The 21,011-nt window shown below is 36.3% G+C and overlaps 1 protein-coding gene across 2 annotated transcripts in view; it reads left to right on the top strand.

Moving 5' to 3' along the window:
- Nucleotides 1–708: 708 nt before the first annotated feature.
- Nucleotides 709–21,011, top strand: part of brinp3a.1 (bone morphogenetic protein/retinoic acid inducible neural-specific 3a, tandem duplicate 1) — a 52,969-nt gene continuing 32,666 nt past the window's right edge. Inside the window, exons 1-2 of one of the 2 annotated variants that reach the window (XM_034310289.2) lie at nucleotides 709–1,263; nucleotides 4,001–4,269. In XM_034310289.2, the coding sequence (XP_034166180.1) occupies nucleotides 4,055–4,269 (215 nt within the window). In that variant the 5' untranslated portion in view covers nucleotides 709–1,263; nucleotides 4,001–4,054. Of the gene's footprint in view, nucleotides 1,264–4,000; nucleotides 4,285–21,011 lie in introns of both variants that reach the window. The other variant, XM_026933099.3, reaches the window with a different exon arrangement.

The raw sequence follows: 21,011 nt of genomic DNA, 5'->3' as shown, positions 1-21,011 counted from the left end.
TGGTTCCAGGTGCCCTGTATAATAATTTGATGATAATAATATACTATATGGCTAAAATTTATGCATACCTGACCATCACATCCATGCGGGTCTTCCCCAAACTGTTGCCACAATTGTGTAGAATGTCTTTGTATGCAGTAGCATTACAATTTCCCTTCACAGGAACTAAAATGGGTTCCAGCATGACAATACCACTGTGCACAAAGCGAACTCCATGATGACATGGTTGTGAAGGTTGGAGTGGAAGAACGCGAGTTTCCTGCACGGAGCCCTAATTTCTACACCACTAAACACCTTTGGGATGAATGGAAGTGCTGACTACGCCCCAGCCCTCCTCACCTGACATCAGTACCTGATGTCACTAATGCTCTTGAGGCTGAATGATCACAAATCCTCACAGCCACGCTCTAAAATCTAGTGGGAAGCCTTCCCAGAAGAGTGGAGCTTAATAGAACAGCAAATGGGGACAAAATCTGGAATGGGATGATCAACAAGCAGATGTGTGATGATTAGGTGTTGTTACTTCTACTATCGTGACTAAAAAAAATCATTAAAAAAAAAAAAAATCACAAACACCCTTCCTGTGCTTCATGGACCCCACTTTGAGAAGCTCCTCAGAGCCCCGCCCCTTTACACTCCGCGCAGCCAATCAGGAGTGGAGCAGGCTTGCCTCCGAAATAAATTGCACGTTCCGACGGTGCACAGGAGCATCATCCGACACACACTAACACAGACACGAGGTGCAGATCCATGGAGTATACCCAGGCGAGGATCACCCCGGATCCCATCGACAAGCAAAACCCAGAACTCCTGCACTGCTGTAGGGGTTTCAAACTTTAATTTCACCCGCGTGAGCCCTCTTTCTGCCTGCAGAGAGGCACGGGCAGTGAAGGAGAAGACGGGAAGTCTGCACGGTCAGTCGACACAAGGACAGCTTTTCTTTATCAACTGAATTTTAAATGCTATTTGTCGGACTGCATAGTGCTGCATATTGGCCTCGTCTGTCTGTGTGTGTGTGTGTGTGTGTGTGTCTGTCCGGGAGTGCACGCGCGGACTGCTGACTGCTGACTGATGTCACGCGCCGTGGTTTTCCGCCGCCGTTTGCACTTCTCCAAAACACTGAGGTGAAGTGAGCGGAAGGTCATCCGAAGATGCATGTCAACTGATCCAAGATTTATTGCATTTTATTTTATTTTGAGCGCTTCGATTTGCAAACCTGGGATTTGACTGGGAAGTGCCTGAACAGCCCAGCACTTCAAGAAGGTAAAGAAACTCACTTACTGTAGAAATCTGCCTCTGTGGAAGTGAAATGCAAATGACTTGGTGGTGTTGCATTACGGAAAAATCACATACGTTTCACATGGGATCTTTTTGCACAGGTGAGGAATATATATGATTAACATGTGAAATTCATGTGCAGGTGCATTTCACCATGAACCTGCACATGTGACATCATGCTACTAAAATGTGAACATGTCAGTTAATCAGGTCTGAAAAGTCAAATGACATATGTGTAAAAAAAATAAAATAAAAATCACACCTGACAAATGATCAGTGTGTAAAAATCACATGGGGGGGGGGGGGGGAGGGGGGGGGCTGGGGGATGTGGAAATAAATGAATCATGCGAGAAAATCACATCTGAAAAATGAAACGAATCACATGTGAAAATACACAGACAATGTTAAAAAAAAATTACTTGTGAAAATAAATGAACAATGTACAAATCACATGTGAAATTAAATAAATCATGTTTTTAAAAATGGTGTGAAAAAAACAAATTGTTTAAAAATCACATGTGAAAATAATACACTATCTGTAAGAAATCACATTTGAAAAAAATAAATTGTGTAAAACACACGCAACAATAAATGAATCGTGTAAAAATCACATCTGAAAATAAATGAATTATGAAAAATCACATGTGAAAATAAAGTAGTGTTAAATCATATGTGTAAATAAATCAATAGTATAAAAATCACATGTGAAAATAAATTAGTAAAAAAATCACATGTATAAATAAATCATGTGTAAATAAAATTACAGCTGAAAATAAATATGAAAATAAATGAATCGTGTGTAAAATCAAATGTGAAAATAAATTAATAGTATAAACATCGCATGTGAAAATAAATGAATCTTGTTAAAATGAATAAATCATATAAAATCACATGTGATATTACATTCATAATATTTAAAAATCACAGTTTGATTCACTGGCTCAAATTAATACTAGTGTACAGATGTGAAAATAAGTTAACCATGTTTCAAAATCACTTGTGAAAATAACTGACCCATGTGTAAGTAAAATCACATGTGAAAATAAATGACCCATGTGTAAGTAAAATCACATGTGAAAATAACTGACCCATGTGTAAGTAAAATCACATGTGAAAATAACTGACCCATGTGTAAGTAAAATCGCATGTGAAAATAACTGACCCATGTGTAAGTAAAATCACTTGTGAAAATAACTGACCCATGTGTAAGTAAAATCACATGTGAAAATAACTGACCCATGTGTAAGTAAAATCGCATGTGAAAATAACTGACCCATGTGTAAGTAAAATCGCATGTGAAAATAACTGACCCATGTGTAAGTAAAATCACTTGTGAAAATAACTGACCCATGTGTAAGTAAAATAACATGTGAAAATAACTGACCCATTTGTAAGTAAAATAACATGTGAAAACAACTGACCCATGTGTAAGTAAAATCACTTGTGAAAATAACTGACCCATGTGTAAGTAAAATAACATGTGAAAATAACTGACCCATGTGTAAGTAAAATAACATGTGAAAATAACTGACCCATGTGTAAGTAAAATCACATGTGAAAATAGCTGAATTGTTTTTATTGTTTTTAAAATTTACATGTGAACATAAATGAATAATGGAAAAATCACATGTGAAAATAAAATCACATGTTCTACATGTGAAACCCAACATGTCTAGTGTCTAAAAAGCACATTGTGTAATTATTCACATGTGAAGTTCATGTGATTTTTCTCAAAGGATAGGAATGCAACGATGTGATTTTTTTTTTTTTTTTTTTTTTAGCGATGCAAGATCTATATCAGAGGTGAATATCACATGATACCCAATACTGATCTGATATTGACTTCACTAAGTGCAAAAACTGCTTAGATGTTGTTTTGGGTTTTGGTATGGGACAGTCTAAAATGCTTAACATGAAGAAAAAATTTTGCTTAAAATATCAAAAGAACAATCAATCAACACCAAGTCGTTATATTTATGTTATATATATTTTATTCATATAACAACCAAGTCATTATATTTATGTTACCATTCTTTGGATAGTAGACAGAAGTTATAATCAATAAAATGTAGGGTTTTGTTTTCTATGTTGATGTTTTAACACATTTAGCCATTTAGTTCCTCAATATAATAAGTGTATAATGAGGAAAAAAAATAAATGGTTCATATTTAGTAGTCATGGGGGATAAATTTGTTGTTTCTAGGTCACTATTTTAAGACATTAAGCCACTTTCAGATGGTTCCTTACAGGTAATGGCCTTCTATTGAGCAAAACATGTTTAATATGATGATCATTGTGTTATTTATGGAGTAGTGGTTTGTCCTTTGGGAAAATGGCAGTGTTGGATAGTGTTTATGACATGGTGAGTGTGTGAGAGATTTGGTGTTGTGTGATCATTGTTTTGGTACATTTAGCCATGTGAAGCTTTGTTCATGCTAAATGTTTTCAAATGTTCCTTTGCCGTTATTTTCTTTAACATATATATATATATATATATATATATATATATATAATGTCAGTCGACCAGAATAAGAAGTCATATCTTTCCTCATACTGAGCCAGCATATCTCATCAATATCAGTCTGATAGCAATACTCAGTACTATCAGATCAGAGCATACCCATGACGTGTATTGGTTGGTATATAGTTTTTTAGTGAGATTGTTTTGTCGAATATTAGCCAGCCTGAGATGCCACCTAACTCTCAGCTTTTTCTCTCTTAGCACTTTCAGGAGGTGAAGAAAGTCCTGAGAGAATGTGGAGTCGTGGGGTGAAGCATGAGCTGCCGGTGTGTTGCTTTTAGACTGGCGTGTCTCATGTGTCCATGGGAGTGTATTTTACTAAGCCTCCACTGCTGGGTTGTAGCCTCAGCCACAGGCTCGCGGGATGCTGCTGGCCCTTTCGGCTGGCTCCTTTCAGACAAAGGGCCTTTTCATCAGTCGCAGGAATTTACGGAGTTTGTGGAGCGCTATCAACAGGGCTTCACCACCAGGTACAAAATTTACAGGTGAGTCATATGAAGTGGCCAGATTCTTTTGTACAGATTCTTTTTAATTATGAAAAACCCACAATTGCATTGTTACAAATTGACGGCTTTAGAAAAATTACGTGATTTTGGCGAGCGTGTGAAGGAAAGCTGCGTGTTGCAATGCAAACGGTGATCTCTGTACTCAGGGGTTCAGCATTGTGGACTGAAAATTGTAATGCCAGATGATTACGTGTGGTTCGTGACAGCTGAAGCATTGACAGAAGTTGAGCGGAGTTTGAGCATGGTGGATTAGATGAAGTAACCGCAGCACAAAAGGCGGCTGAAAATGAGCCTGAGTGACACGCGTGTTTGGCAGCGCTCAGTGCCCATGCAGCCCGGCACAGATGGAGATGCCAACACTGGGGTTAGACAGACGTGCTGTCCTCTACAGCTCGGCACATTTGTGAATGTTTTTTTTTTAAACCACATAAAATTGGTGTTAAGCCGGATCTCCCCCTGCTGGTGGGCTGGGATGCTGAAGCAATGATTGAGTGAGTGAATGAGTTTGTGTGCATGTGTGTGTGTGTGTGTGTGTGTGTGTGCGCTAAGTTTTTCACATCTGATGACAGTGAAAAAACAATGAAACATGTGAACGTGTGTTTTAACATGTTTGTACCCATGTGACTTCTTGTGAGTAACGTGTAATCGCATATGAAAAGCTTATTTATTTGAGAAAATCACATTTGAATCACAAAACATCTTACATAAAAATAAATGAATCGTGTATTGAAATCATGCCAAAATAAATGAATGATGCAAAAATCATGTGACAATAAATGAACCATGTGTATAATCACACATTAAAATAAATTAATCATGTAAAATAGTCACATCAATAATAATAATAATAATAATAATAATAATAATAATAATAATAATAAATGCATAAGAAAGTCCACTACAGTAAGTGTCTAAAAACATGCCATATTATTATTCACATGACTTTCCCATGACGTATCTGTAAGAGAGTGGTTTACAGATGTGGGTTGAGGATCAGTGCCGAATCGAGTAACACCCTGCAGCAGAAACACTTGCTCTTGTTTCCTATTCATATTCATATTTATTCATATTGCACAAATATGCAACAAAGATTTGAAGGCTGTATAATGAGTTAGCATCATGGCTCCTTCTATCTTCTCCTTATATTCTTTATTCCTCTCAATTATTCAATGCTGTTTAAAAAGTTAAGGGTGATTCCATGATTGGTGTACCATTTAGCCCTTCTTACTCTTAAAATTATACTTTACTATTTATTCATTTTCAACAGTGAATCTAAGGAAATATGCATTTAACCATTCAGCAGTTTGTTAGCCCCTATCACTCAAAAATCCAATTTCCTACAGCCTTTCTATTTCTGATAGTGGCTGCATTTTGAGTTTTTTTTTTTTTTTCTTCCTTTTTTAGAATTAGCAAACATATAAAATGTTAACTCTCATCCATGCTAATGGAATTAAGGACATTCAAATTATTTTTGACTTAATTAATAATTAATAATTTACTTTCAAGCAATAATTTGGGGAATCATGTTGTATGTTCAAAGTGCACATTCTTCGTCGTATGATCAACCGGAAATCTGGATGGTGCAACTTCCTTTTGAACATCCCATATATTTCATAAGGTTTAATGTGTTTAGGTAACAAGTACAAGTGAATATTGTGGAACTAAAATGTACGTAAATGTTCATAACCTAGAATGACTTATTGAAAAGGATGTTTCAAGTGAGTTGTTAAATTGAATCAAACACACACACACACACACACACAATAATAATGGTTTTCTTCATGAAGTGTTTAATGATTATATTTCAGGGTAAAGAGTAGTCATAATGAACTGTAGTGCTGTTATAAGGTATTTCTCTGAAACCTGAACATAGGTTGTTTAAATGTTGAAAATGTCTTTTACCTTTAATTTACATACACATCTATAAATGAAATATCAGTGGGACAGAAATAACACCCCAATCGTGGAATCACCCTTGAATTGCTGTACCTATATTACATTCCTAGAACATGTCTGACATTTTTGAATTTTTTTGTGAATGTTAGTATTCCTCTTGAGCATTGCTCTGAAAACATGTAGACCTATATGGAGCAGTATAGATTTGTCCTCAAATGTCTCCTGGGCAAGAAATGCATACGCTCCCCGAGAGACCACCATGCCGCAGTGTGTGGCTTTGTAAAGCCAGTTTGCTTTCCATCAACCTCGTCATACATAAGGAGAAAATTCCTCTATTCCATAAATCACATACTCTCTTTCTTTCATTTTCTGACACATACAAATTAGAAATGTGACAGTTAATCTTTTAGCAGTTGCACCCTTGAGAATGTAGTTCTTTACTGTAATGAATGCATTAGCGTACACTCCTTGTTGCTTTATTCCCAGCATGCAAATCTACAATTATTATAGAGCTGTTGACATGTAGAAGTGTGTATACAGGATTATACCGAGGTAGCATGGAAAGAATTAGCAGGACAACGCCTTCTGTAGAGAATTACTGCTGATATTCATTGTGTCTTTAAGAAGCGCTGGCTAAGCTGACAAGCGCTGTCAGCTTGCACGCAGGGAGCTTTGCTATTAGCACCTGACAGCAACTTTCTCACATGCAGCAAACACACTGACTTTATATATATATATATATATATATATATATATATATATATATATATATATATATATATATATACACACACACGTGCAACTTATTATTAAGCAATATTTAGTCCCTGTCATATTATACAACCGAGTATGCATTCCTGCACTAACAAAGGCTTTCTCACTAAGCACAATTCATTACAGATTAACTCAAAACCCAGCTCAAAACAATGGATTGTGGCAAAAACCATCAAGTGTGGAAGATGTTTATAAAAAATAAATATGTCAGCCTGTAGTTGGTCAGTGTTCTTTCATGCCTCACCTTGTTGAAAGCACTGAAAAGGTCAGGCTATAAACAGTCACTGATGAATAGAAGCTGAGCCTTTATACCTTAATTAAAGCACAGAGTTCAGTATGCATTGCTCATCATCTCAACTCTAGCAACTGGCTCATTATGCAAGGAATAAAAACACTGATGTAGGAAAACAGTCAATAACAAGGTGATACGATACGTCCCGACGGGAAGAGGAACTACTGTTACCACCCTAAAGTTGATTATTTCCCAATTATAGCATGTCCCGAAGTGTGTTCTTCTTATACAACAGCAGGTTGCCAATAATTACATTTTTAATTATTAATGAAAGACACATTGTGCTTGTTAACCGTCTATAGTTACATTTAATGTTGTGGAACGTCCGCAAAACCAGTTAGTTCCTGTTATCACTATAAACAGTTGTTCCCTCATCAGCCTCTCTTTTTTTTCTCTCTCTTGAATAATAATTAAAAAAAAAATCTGGATAATGCCACAGCGTTCTGTGGCTGGGAGTCCAGACAGCAAAACTGGTCTCTCTGGTTTGGAGGGATGGCATTCTCTCTCCCGCTGTCAATCACAGCGACGCTAGCCAATCATGGGCATCTGTCAGCTCGTGTATGCGGAAGAGGACAGACAGTTCTTTCGTCAGAGTGTGTTACTCCGCCTCTGAGTGTATTACTCTGCCCTTGTCATGTTAACATGAAATTGGAAAGTGCAAAGCACTTCAATCTCTTACAAAGTACTGACACTAGAGACTCCTTTCATATGTGTTAAACATTTCAGAAAGCTTCACCATGTTAATGATTATACATTTTTCTTTGTTATATAACATTTTTTTAAAAAATCCATTTGTTATTAGGTTTAGATTAAGCAGTGCATCCATCTTATGAGTCCCTGTGAATTAGTTCTTACTATAGAAAAGATAAACCATTAGAACAAGCACTTTGATTTGAATTACAGTTGGCACTACTGTCTGAGCTGCTGTTTTGAAAATTACTTAACACCTTCTCAACAATCAGATCAAGAATTTAACAGCACTGTGGTATACATTATGGTGTGTTATGTCATGGGATGTCAGGAGTGGACAAATCAGTATCCTGGGCACCCCGGCAAGCAGATTTCTTATCTGGGTTGTTAGTTTTTAATTTGTAGTTTGTTGTTTTAATTTGTTGTTTTAATTTGCCAGGAAGACAAATATGTTTAACAACTAGACTGTCACAAAACAGATGTTTTATGTAGCAATGTTTCAACTTACCAATCCTTCGTAGTGGTGTGACGCTACTACATGCTGTAACTATAGTATGCACTAGTCTTTCCAAATCCCTCTTGAACATATACTTGTTAATTTTCCTCAATCTGTATTAATACAAGTACATACCTAACTAGCTTACCATGCATTATACATTACATTAACTCCCAAGTTTTAGCCTAGTTAATAAGGTTTCTGGGCAACCAAAGCATGGGACTGGGTGGCACACTGGAGCTTTTACTTGCCTGGTAGGCTAGCTTATAGATTTCTCATTTTTCCAGCCTAGTATTTATGGTAAAGAAGATAATATTCTAATTATTTACATTGAAATTTCACATTAGAACTGCACATATTTCTATTCTGCAAATACTCACATGAAACACAAACAAAATTGCGATGTTTCAGTTTGTTCTGCTTTCATACTCTTATGTTTAATGTTTATTGCAATCAGACCTACTTTAATTTACAGACACTTTGGCTAATTTGTCACTATTCAAGCTTCTACTGTTCTACTGTTTAGATTGAGCTAATGAATACACATATATCAACAACTTCCCATCACATATTCCACATCAGTTTGACAACTACCCTTTCACTGAATTATTATATACACTATGTACATGGCTCTCATAGGAATGTTGCATGGTTTAACATATTTTATGCATTCCTCAATAATACAGACCCTTCTATATTCAGTGATCACTCAATCACTGGCAGTTTAGAAGGGAATGAATTTGGACAAGGCATGGTCACGTTTATCATTATGCACAGTGCACAATGAAATGAGGTAGTGCTTCAATGCTGTATTACTTACTTAAAATGAACGACACTGTAAAAGGCAAGACAAGCCTACTTGAAGACAAGACTACTTGAAGACAAGACAAAAAGACAAGCGTAAACAATGTAGAACCTTAAAATTAAAACAAGCACAAAAAACAGTTTTCAATCTAATTTCTTTGTGTTTTTAACAATTACTAAACAATATTAATTACACTGGGTCATCTTATGCAGTGAAGGATTTGGGCAAAACACAGACTCATTCCTTTTCAGTGATATTTTTCTTTTTCTCTAGATATGAAAAGGCAATAAAATGCATGTTACACTGCACGTGCTTAAGATACCATTTTACACAAGCTAATCTTTTCAAACAGGTTTTTCAAACTTTATGGCCAAATGAATTGGTATTTCATGTGGGAAAAGAGCTTTATGGTGCACAAATATATATTTTGGGGCAAAAGTTTGCATCCCCCATGGTTTTTGAATTAAAAAAGGAATATGTAACTTTTATGTACCTTTAAATTCCACAGAAAAATTCCAAAAATGATAGAAATGAAATGATAGAATACATTGTAATAAGGTGAAAGGGTGTTAAAGGGTGTTCACTCAGTTTAATGTTGTGAGATTATTATGGAACACATTAAATTACAATTACATGAATTACATTTAAAAATAACCAGTACCATGCATCCATGTTGCCATGTGAAAGTACCAAAATATATACCATACGCCTAGTTAACAGCCACTTATAGGAGTCTGTCTTTTTATTTTTCTGTGGCTCAAATCGAGTTCCACAGGGCATTCTCTGCTACAAGTGTAACATTGCATTGGAACACATGCAGCTATTCATTACATCTTTCCAAGCTGATACTCATGCAATGCCAGGGGAGGGGATTAACCATCCAATTTTGTACACATGTCCTACCAGATGACCTTGATTGAATTGCATTGCTTTGTATTGATAGAGAGAAGGGAAGGAAGCCATCTTTCCAGTTCAGGAAGAGTACAGCCAGCCTTGGTCACAGATGAATTTGGCATCACTGGGAATTCCACTGCAAGGGTCTAGTCCCATCTACTGTAAAGCTCTCCTGTCTGACTGGTATTGCACCTGACCCTCACCTTTTATCTTGTAGGTGTTGAGCCCACAAGATGGTTCCAGTTGAGATGGTTCATCACCTTGCCTGAATGGCCCCGGTTAGGTCCTGTTAGAAGTGTATCAGGGACTTCCCAGTGGGCAATATGACAAAAAATATCATAATGTGATAATAACATTAAAACCACTGACAGGTGACGTGAGTAACATTGATTATCTCATTACAGTGGCACCTGTCAAGGGTGGGATATATTAGGCAGCAATTGAATAGTCAATTCTCGAAGTTGATGTGTTGGAACTAGGAAAAATATGCAGGATCTGAGCGACTTTGACAAGGGCCAAATTGTGATGGCTGGACTACTGGGTCAGAGCATCTCCAAAACAGCAGGTGTTGTGGGGTGTTCCCGGTATGCAGTGGTTAGTACCTACCAAAAATAGTCCAAGGAAGGACAACCAGAAAACCGGTGGCAGGGTCATGGGCGTCCAAGGCTCATCAATGCACTTGGGGAGTGAAGGCTAGCCCATCTGGTCCAATCCCACAGAAGAGCTACTTCGACACATACCACCTACCTAACCATTTTTGCAGACCAAGTAAACCCCTTCATAGCAAAATTATTCTGTAACGGCAATGGCCTCTTTCACCAGGGTAATACGCCCTGCCACACTGCAAAAATTGTTCAGGAATGGTTTGATGAATGTGACAAAGAGTTGATGGATTTGACTTGGCCTCCAAATTCCCCAGATCTCAATCCATTCGGGCATCTATGGGATGTGCTGAACAAACAAGTCCAATCAATGGAGGCCCCACCTCGCAACTTACAGGACTTAAAGGAAGTGCTGCCAGCATCTTGGGGCCAGATACCACAGCACACCGTCAGAGGTCTTGTCCATGCCTCGACGGGTCAAAGCTGTTTGGTGGCACAAGGGCAACCTACACAATATTAATGTACATTTTTGATTTATAAAAGAATAAATACAAATATTTAACACTGAAAAGGAGCAAAAATAGTGAAATCTGTAAGAATTCTAACATGTTATGATTATAAGGATTAAGTACAAAATTTAAATATCACATCAGCTGGTTCCATGACATGAACAATTGTGTGTTACATATTAGTTAATAATTAAGGAGCTAGAAAAAAATGGCATAGTCTTCCATGGGTTAACTTTCTTATGGGTCCATTCAGGAGCAACAACTCGTGATTACATAGATCATGACATAATGCGGTAACTTGAATGATCTTTTTGAATGAACAGTTTTTGGTTTTTTTTGACCTTGCTGCTTTAGTTATCCCTAATTTTTAAGGATTCCATTTTCAATTCTCTGTGGACCAAATTGACAACATTTTCAAATTAAGTATATCAACATGACAATTGTGCCAGTCTAATCCTCCCACATTGGTGTGTACAGAACATCCTCTGTGGTAATCTAAATCTCATTAACTCGTAATGTGTTGATTGGCCCATAAGGGTTAGAACTGCCATTTGCTTTACTCAATACAGAGGGACCACAAAAGGAAATTTATTTACAAGGCCGAAGGGAGAGGGGGTACACAGGGTAGTGGAGTTACGCCCTAGTTAATTGTCTCATTTTTTATGTTTAAAGACATGCGTTTCTCTGGAGTGTTCTTGTACTTGCATTCACAGCCTGAACAAGGACGAAACACTTACTCTTTCTTTAGCCACTGAAGTGAGACTGTTTACCCAGTTCATCCCATGAAGGCCATTATTCTACTCTGGGAGACAAACTGGAGGTGTGGGTTTCTTTCTTTCTTTTTTTTTTTTTTTTTTGTTTGTTTGTTTGTTTGTTTTACCCCAAGGGAATACTGACAAATCCCACCTGCTCCCTCAATTATTGCTTTTGTTTGCACCTACCTGATTTAAATCACGGTGGCCCTGACCATCTTCAAGCAATTACTGAAGATGAATGCATGAATTCAGTAAATGCGTCACACAGCACTGAGCACAGTCTTACTTTAACAAACGAGGCTTTTCTTTATCCCGTGAGCTTCGTATTTGACCACCTGCTCCCCCCACATGAACGTAAAAGCCACACACTTTCACAGCATCTTTGTTGGGTCCTGTGAGTCCCAAGGGTCCCTAGGCCCGCACATTTCTAAGATACATTGTTTTGGTTCATACAGCATATAGCAAAAGAGCACTCTGTTACCATGTTTTGTTGAGTGATACTATACCGATCTAACAAATCAAGTCTTCCGAACTGACTCAGTTTTTTTTTTCCTTTAATCTCTGTATAACAGAACAACTTTTTTGACAGGAGAAGAACAGACATTTCACAGTTTTCTACACCGCTGCCAAGAATCACAGATTTACACTCACAGCATGTTTGACTAATCATTTTCTGTATCAAAACACCATCCAGGCCTTTCTGGGATGTAAAATGCATTAGCTGTTAAAGGTGCAATGAGTTGAAACGTCCAACAAACCTTTTGGAATATTAAGAATAATTTATATAACTTAATGGAAAGGGTAGTGGATTGGTACTTTACTAGCTAAAATTAAAACAGATGGTGCTCTCTGAGCTGTAAACTATCAGTGTCGTGTTTGTTATTTATTTGTTTATTTTTAATAATGGATATCTGTGTTTAACCCATGTTCATTATTCTAATTGAAATCCAGATGTATTACTTAGTGCACTGTTGTATCCAACCACACACACACACACTATATATATATATATATATATATATATATATATATATATATATATATATATATATATATATACAAATAACGATATATATCTAGTATGTGCTCCTTATATTCAGGTATTTTCGTCTTTACACTGTCAATATACAGGAATAGGGTATAGAGTTCAAACCTGGGGCAGAGAAATACATCACTATAGTTAATAATATTATTATTTATAACATTGGAGGTAACATTGGATTTACTTTCTATTCCTTTTGCAAATGGTGATATCATTTTTTTCCAGAAGGAAAAATGTGGAATCCAGACATTATTGTAGACTTATAACACACCAGTGTTGAATTCTCGAATCTGATTTGTCAGGTGTTGATTAATTTCTTATAACAGCAGCTCTGACGGTCGTTCTAGCTGCAAGGTTTATATTAATGAGCTCATTCTAATATGTTCTAATATGTAACGACTTACACAGGAACTTGTATGCTGGATAAGTCACATAATCGGATTAAAAAAAATCTTGTGTAATTGTTAATTGTAGTTGTGTTCTCTGTGATAAGTATCCAATGTGAGCAACTTTTAACAGTAAAGCTGTAACTTTAAGTTGTCTGAGGCAAGTCTTCAGGATGGAGGACTTTGTGTTTTCTTTTTTTTAAATTAACTTCAATAGAGAAAACAAAAGAGAGGCTGGTAAGGGAATGACTGTTTGTAGCCGGACATTCCACAACATTGAATGGTGAAAACATACAACAAATTATTCCTTGCTACATAAACAATGTTAGGTTTGGCTGTGGTATAAGAGGACTGAAAAGCTTAAGGATGTGTAGTTATAGGAAAATAATCAACTGGGTGATAACAGTATCTGCGCTTCACTTCGAACCACATCACACCCCCCTTCGTTGGTTATTTTCAATGTCTTTTCATGTTTAAGACATTAATTAAGTGCAAAATATCTTGACTTGGCTATTTACATTCTTACTTATTGGCAAGTGTTATTTTCCTATGAGCATGTCCCATAAGTATTCCGTACTTCCTTAGGGCTTTCTTGGCTTTGATGAAATTTACGCCTCAGACTGTACATTTAGCCAATATTAGAGGAACAGCCATTATTTATAAACAGAAGTGATGTTTCAAATTATGAAGAATTATAAATGTCATCTCAACTTTGAATCAAAGTTCTTTTGATCAATAGTTGCATGATTTAGCTTTTAGGCAAAAGCGCTACATTAATAAATCGGTTTATTTAAGCCATGGCATATCTTTCCCATATAAATGTGGTACAGAGTGAAGGATCTTGTTTAGCATTTCTCTCAGCCCTGTTTGCATATGCAATGTCCTATATTGCAAATGCCTTCAGGAAGACAGTGTTTCCCACACGTCTGAGGTAAACCTGAGGGGAGGCCAGGATGGGGTGATTTGATGTGATTTGAGTGATGTTAGGGTGGGTGGTTGTGGAGTTTTCCTTTGAAATGTGGTATGTTTTAAATACTATTCCGCTCTGATCCCAAACTGTGTAACTAAATGAGCCAAAACATTTGAAATGGGACAGAATATACCGGTATCTGTCAGCAACCTGAAGTGTGAGAGTTTGTTGGAGAAACTGTACAGTACGTTCTACATTTTATTTTATTTACTGACAATCTGCATATTTCTCCCTTGTCTAGCTCCTAAGAGATAGCTTAAATGATTTTGTGAGAGATGATTTTGTGAGATTATGCGGTTCTATGTATTTTATTTTTAAAAATGAGGAAAAATAATACTCTATATTATTATACATTAGATACTATATTTAATGGTTGAAATCTTCTAATGTTCAGTTTGTAAAACATTTAACAGTTTGCCAAGAAGGACAAAGCAACATTTTTTTTTTTTTTTTTAAGTTGTAGGTTGTTGTTTGTTAATATTAGAAAGCAACTTGATGCTGCAGATTAGATTCATGATCTAGGGAAAAAAAAAAAGCTTGAATTGTTCTATTTGGGGAGAGAATTGCTTTCTTCATGTGGTGCAGCTAAGCTTTCATCTTGTTTCTAGAGGGCTGAAGGAATGAGATCAAGCTACCAGCCATCCCTGTGCAAACCAATCAGTAATAGTTACAATATGGAGGCATTTTTCCTCCATTGCCTTGCATCCCTAGAAAATTCCTATGTAGTCAGTCTCGGATGTCACAAAACTGAAACCTCAGCATTGAAGTATATTTGTTAAGAAATGCAAGTTTATGGAATTCAAAAAGGTGTATCTACATCTAGTTTGAACACTTTGCATGAAAATGAAGTGTCCTGTGCATAAGAATGTGAGCAGAACTCTCAGTATGTGAGCTGGTGTTTGTAGCTTAAAGTAGATCTGTCATAGTTTGTGATTAACGATTTTATTGACTCTTCTGTTGACTTCATCCTACTCTTATTAGCGTAACAGCAAAAAAAGAGTAATCATTTCCATACAGAGCCATTTATTGGCATGTAAATAACTAAAATTTCTGACTAGCTTTAAGCCTGTAAAAAATTTAAAAGGTGACATGAAACAAATAAATGTATAAAAGCTAATACTAAGATAAACTAAAAGGTTAGAGAACAATAAATGCCATATGGATTATGTATTTTGTACTTTAAAAAAGAATAATGTACTATGCTTTAATAACATTCTCTTTTTCTCTACAAGAGGTGGACAAATCTATAACCGTGTGCCTAGGACAAGCTTACATGACTATGCTATTAATTTGTATTTATATATTTTTTTTATTCATAGTTGCCCGGCAAACAAGGAGTCTCACTAGGTTAGCAGGCACCAACATTTTTTCTTCTCTTTTCCATCAACCAGAGAAAGAAGAAACCCTACTTACTATCTAACTTTTTCAAAACAAAGGTTTTTACTTACCATGTACTTGTGTAAGTACATGTACATGAGTGTACTACACATTCTGATTCCCACCATCTGCTGCCCCCCACACATTGGCTTTTATTAGTCAGATTATTCAGCATGCTAGAATGACATATGACCACTTCAGAATTAGCAACACATAGGTACATGGAAACAGGCAACAACAGGCAAAAATAAAAAAAAAAAACAGGCAAAATAAAATGCAGCAAATGTCAAGATAAATAAAGACTCTATCTGAACTCAAATAATATGTTTATGTGCAATGTGAAAATACCACAGCCTATAAAAAAATGTTGGCCAAGACTAAGTCATTTGATTCGAATAGCATAATGACTATGGCTGAGTTGTCCCCTACATGACAATTTATATACTTGTGAGCTAGCTACCTAGTTCACCATATGTTATTACATTGTGCTGGCTAACATATTTTAGCCTAGTCATTTAGGATTCTAGGCAACCAAAACATGGGACTGGGAAGCACACTGCAGCGTACATGTAATGTGCGAGCTGATGAGTCAGGACACAAGTGAATAAACCCAGTGTGTTGCTTATTAAGAGCAATCCAATAATTGTGGGGGTCAAAAAATATGAGTGTCACAACAGGACAATCCATAATCAGAATAAAAAGGCTGGTGTGAGTAAAAACCCGATTTTTTAATAAGGCTTGGAAATGCACAAGTAAACACAAGACTTTTTGTAATAAGACAAAGGAACAGGAGGGAACAAAAACAACAAACTCATCAAAGGCTAAACTAAGAACAGGTGCACACATTAGAGGATAGACCACTGAAGGAACGGGGGTGGAGACAGGACCAGAAAGCAAAATGAAATGCTGCACTTACCGTCTAGGGAGATGCATTGTCCACTGAGGGCATTCATGACACAACATGGCACTTGCTAGATTATATAAACTCAGTGAGAAGGAACCTTTTTTTTTGTCAATGCATTCTTCTTGATTAGTATTAGGAAAGAAATAAATGTGACTAAGTTGTTGTTCAAGCATTGAATCTTCCCCTATCTTGGAGTTTGACCTGCTGTTCCATATTATAATTATATTTCAGGTGCGTTAGACGTGTTAAGAGTTCTGCGAGGAGATGAAGGATTGCACATGCCAGATAGATATACTGTAGATTGATACAGATGACCAATTGTATGAAGGGCCCTTGTGTGAGGATGGCCAAATGTACATTTAACTGCCTCTGGCTTGCTCCTGCCTTGTCATTGACTAAGACTGGTGATTCTGATTAACACTGAGAGAATTTTTGCACTAAGTGTAGTTGGTGTTTAAGTGTGCTGAGCATCTGGTTATTTGCAATTTTTTCCCTTGTGTTGAGTGAATGTGTTGACGTGGAAGGGAAGGAGGCAGTGCAAACTGACAGATTTGCAGTGGTGTGCATGTTTTGGTTAGGGTTTTGAGCTAAAAAAAAACACCTCTATACTGTCATGGTGATATAAAGTAGCACTTTGCACATGTGTTATTTGTACATCAGAAATTTTTCAGGTCTCAAATGTGTCTCTTATCTTACATACTATTTAATGACTGTTATAAAAGCGAGTGGTTGTTGGCTTGGGTGTGTTGTTGCTTTTTGGTTGAAATGTTGCAGAATGTCATACCCTGACCTTGCCAAGCAACAATAACACACAAAATCTTATGTAGCTTATCAGATTGCATTCATGTTACTCTTCAGCTCGCCTGTGACCATGCTGTCTATCAAAACAACAACAAAAAAAACATGTTGTTGTATAGTAGGGGAGTAGTGTGTATGTAATCGCTGTCTAGGATATAGCACTGATAGGTTTCCATTACTGATGGTTTTATATGTTTCTCTAGATGGAGTTGGGCCTTGTGAATATCTTGTGAATTATCCAGTATAATTCTTTCCTTGATTATCAGCTACATGTACTATATAGAGACTGGTAACAAATGGAAATGGTACAAATGTATGTATTATACAGACTGGTAAATCTTACACCAATTTACCTGATTTTAATCATTCCCAAGAGAATCAAGACTCAAGAATCTGGAGTCTGCTTTGTATAAATTGACCTCCTGAGTGATCTCATAATATCAGGAAAGTGTCGTCTTTCGGGGCTGTTTCAAGCCCAATGGGCTATTTGCAGAAACAGTTCCACATGATACCCAAGACGGCACTTCTGGCTATCCACTATAATGGCAATGGCGCTATATTGCATCCGTTGTCAAAATAAACGTCAACGACATTCATCATATATGTAAGAACATTTGGAAAGCTCCTTTTAGTAAGCTGGAGAAAGGCATCTGACTGTATGCATCATCATACATAAACTACTATGAAGGTAAGAAAATACCTATTAATAGAAACGAACGCTCAAGCTAATGTTAGCCCAATAGTATGACTTTATTGAAAAAAGCTACCAGAGACATGAGATCCTGCTATTTCAAAACGGAAATACATCATAGCCCTGAGTGCAAGTAGCCCACTGAATAATACAAATATAAAAACCTAAAAGCATAATATAACCATGAAGTCATTAATATAAATAATCTTGAAATGATAAAAATTCTCATTAGTTATAGAAGATGGTGTCATAAACTAAAATTTGATTTAGTAAACATTAAAGTGAAGATTTGCTGTTGCTATTCTTATACAAAAATAAAATTACAGCCTAAGGCTGCGAATGAAAGGTTCATTTTTCATTTCAACTGAATTTGAAGCTGTAACAAATCCTCTCCCCATATGATGGGTTTCTCAGCCTGTGCTTTTATTATGACGTGTTCTTTGTTTTGCTTTCTGGTCATGTCTCTGCCCCTGTTCTTTCATTGGTTTGTTTCCCAACTGTATTCATCTGTTCTCAACTCTTGATTAGTTTGTCTGTTTATACAGTATTTCCCTTCTGTTCATTTGTCATGTTGCGAAGTCTTTTCATGCTTTTGTACTGTCTTGTTTTTGTGTACTGGTTTTCTAGTTCTGTATCTCACTTCTTTTCTAATTTATTAAATATGGATTATTCTTATTTAGTTTGCCTGCCTGTTCTCTGATCCCTTGCATGATATTGGTTATTGATATGCACAACACACTGAGTTTACACACGTCTGATCTCATCTGATCACATGTTACAGAAGCTAATCTCATTTTCAAATTAAGTCATGTGCTCTACATACATCTACATATGTTCACATTTTACCTGCACATGGGTGTGGTCTGACTGTAAGGAGGAATTTGTACGAGGCATATTATTTAGCTTGAACGGATGTTAGATAATCTTTCCAGAATCAGGAATATGATGAGATGTGGAAATAGTGACTAAACCAAGCAAAGTAGTACAATGCAGCAGAAAAAAAATGTTGCATAATTCTAAAGCATCTCACATTTAAACGCTTTTACTGAGTGAAAATGAAAACGCTAGTCAGACTCAAATAACATCTACTGTGCGAGGAAACCAGAAGGTTACCCATAAGCCTTCTAGCTACATAAAGGCATTTAAAGCACTCACTTGTTTTCCACAGTCTGTATTAATACTCATACTTAGCCTGTCATATTTTCTGAGATAAATTACAAAGCTAATGCCTTTTAGTCTAGTTAATTGGACTTCCAGGCAACCAAAACATGGGACTGAGCAGCACATAGTAGCCTTGACATCCTAGGTGGGCAAGTTAATGAATTTATGCTTTGTCCTCTCGTATCAATAATGAAAGTGCTCCAGCAGTTTGAGCACTTTAATAATGCTTTATTATTACAATGGTTCAGTTTATAAGCATTTATCATTATCTGGTTGTACCCCATTATTATACTCTTGACGGTTAAGGGTTTTGAATATTTATTCTTCTTGTTTACAGATGACATCCTCATTGTTATCTGCAAATTTATTCCTAACGCAAAATTATTATTCTCCCAATGTGGCTAGTTATCAGACTACAAGGTGAACAGGGAGAAATGTATCATGGCTCTGAATAATAGCTTCGCATTGACCTTGTCTTCTGACATTCTTATCATCACCTACATGAGACAGAAGTTAGACACAGAACTGTTTATTAATGCATTAGCTGTTTGACTTAGCTAATTTTTTTTTTTTTTTGCATTTTCATGATTGTAGATAGCATTCTGACATAATGATTGTACTATTGAATGGTCTTTGACATTGGATTAGTGTGCAGATTACGAGAATTACCCCCAATTTAAAGACTTTGCACTTTATGTCATCATTAGAACGAACACACCTTTTGCTTTTTTTATTAAGTATGTGAGCTGATTATATAATAAATAAGCAAGTTGAAATCCAATGTGGTACAAAAAAGTATATCACAGTGCTGATACAGTCTCAAATTTAATTGGTGTTGAATTTCTATAACAGCAGCTCTGACATTAGTACCAGCTTCAAGGCAAATCACAGATTTATATTAATAGACTCGTTTTAATACATTATCATTTCCATAGTAACAAGTCATTCACAGGTATGTGCAAGGTGGACATGCCACATAATCTAAGACCATTAGTAAACAGATTAAAAAAAAAACAGATTTAAATGCTTTTGGGGAGACTTCAGTCAGCGTCAGAGCTTTATATTAAAGCTGTTTCATTATGTGTCCATAAATCTTCAGTAGAGAGGTCTTTGCACTTTGAAGTTTCTCGTTTATGTGACAACCTGCATTTTGTTCTTATTAGAATTTTAACTTCAAGAGAGACAAAAAAGAGTTTAAGTAACTCTAAACGGATACAAATGATGATGTTCAATAAATACAAATGGTAATCACAGGCAAATTGCTATGGTATAAGAGGAAGAAAACACTATGGGGCATGCAGTTATTGGAAAATCCCCAGCTTCAGGGAAGTGAAAGTAACTTCGCTTTGCTCCAGGCTGCATCACACCACACTGATATTGATTATTTTCCTACAGCGGCATGCCCCAAAGTGTTTTATTCCTTACTTAAATACAAAATGTCTTGTCTGTTTACATTTTTACTGATTTGCAAGCACTTGGTCTTAATGCTTCTTAGTTTTGCAGGGCTTTATAATTGTGTTTATCCATGAAGCCATTTTCTCTCATTAGCACACTTTGTGTCAGGAGTTCACAGCTGTTCACAGCTAAACATTTATGTCCACTACATGGACCTTCATTTTGTGATAATGCCCTGGGTGAATTTGGCCTACACAGATTAATGTTTA

This window comes from Pangasianodon hypophthalmus, chromosome 2 (genome assembly GCF_027358585.1).
Source record: "Pangasianodon hypophthalmus isolate fPanHyp1 chromosome 2, fPanHyp1.pri, whole genome shotgun sequence".
NCBI classification, from domain to species: Eukaryota; Metazoa; Chordata; class Actinopteri; order Siluriformes; family Pangasiidae; genus Pangasianodon; species Pangasianodon hypophthalmus.
The sequence above is the reverse complement of the archived record's forward strand: the minus strand, read 5'-3'. Positions and strand labels throughout refer to the sequence as shown.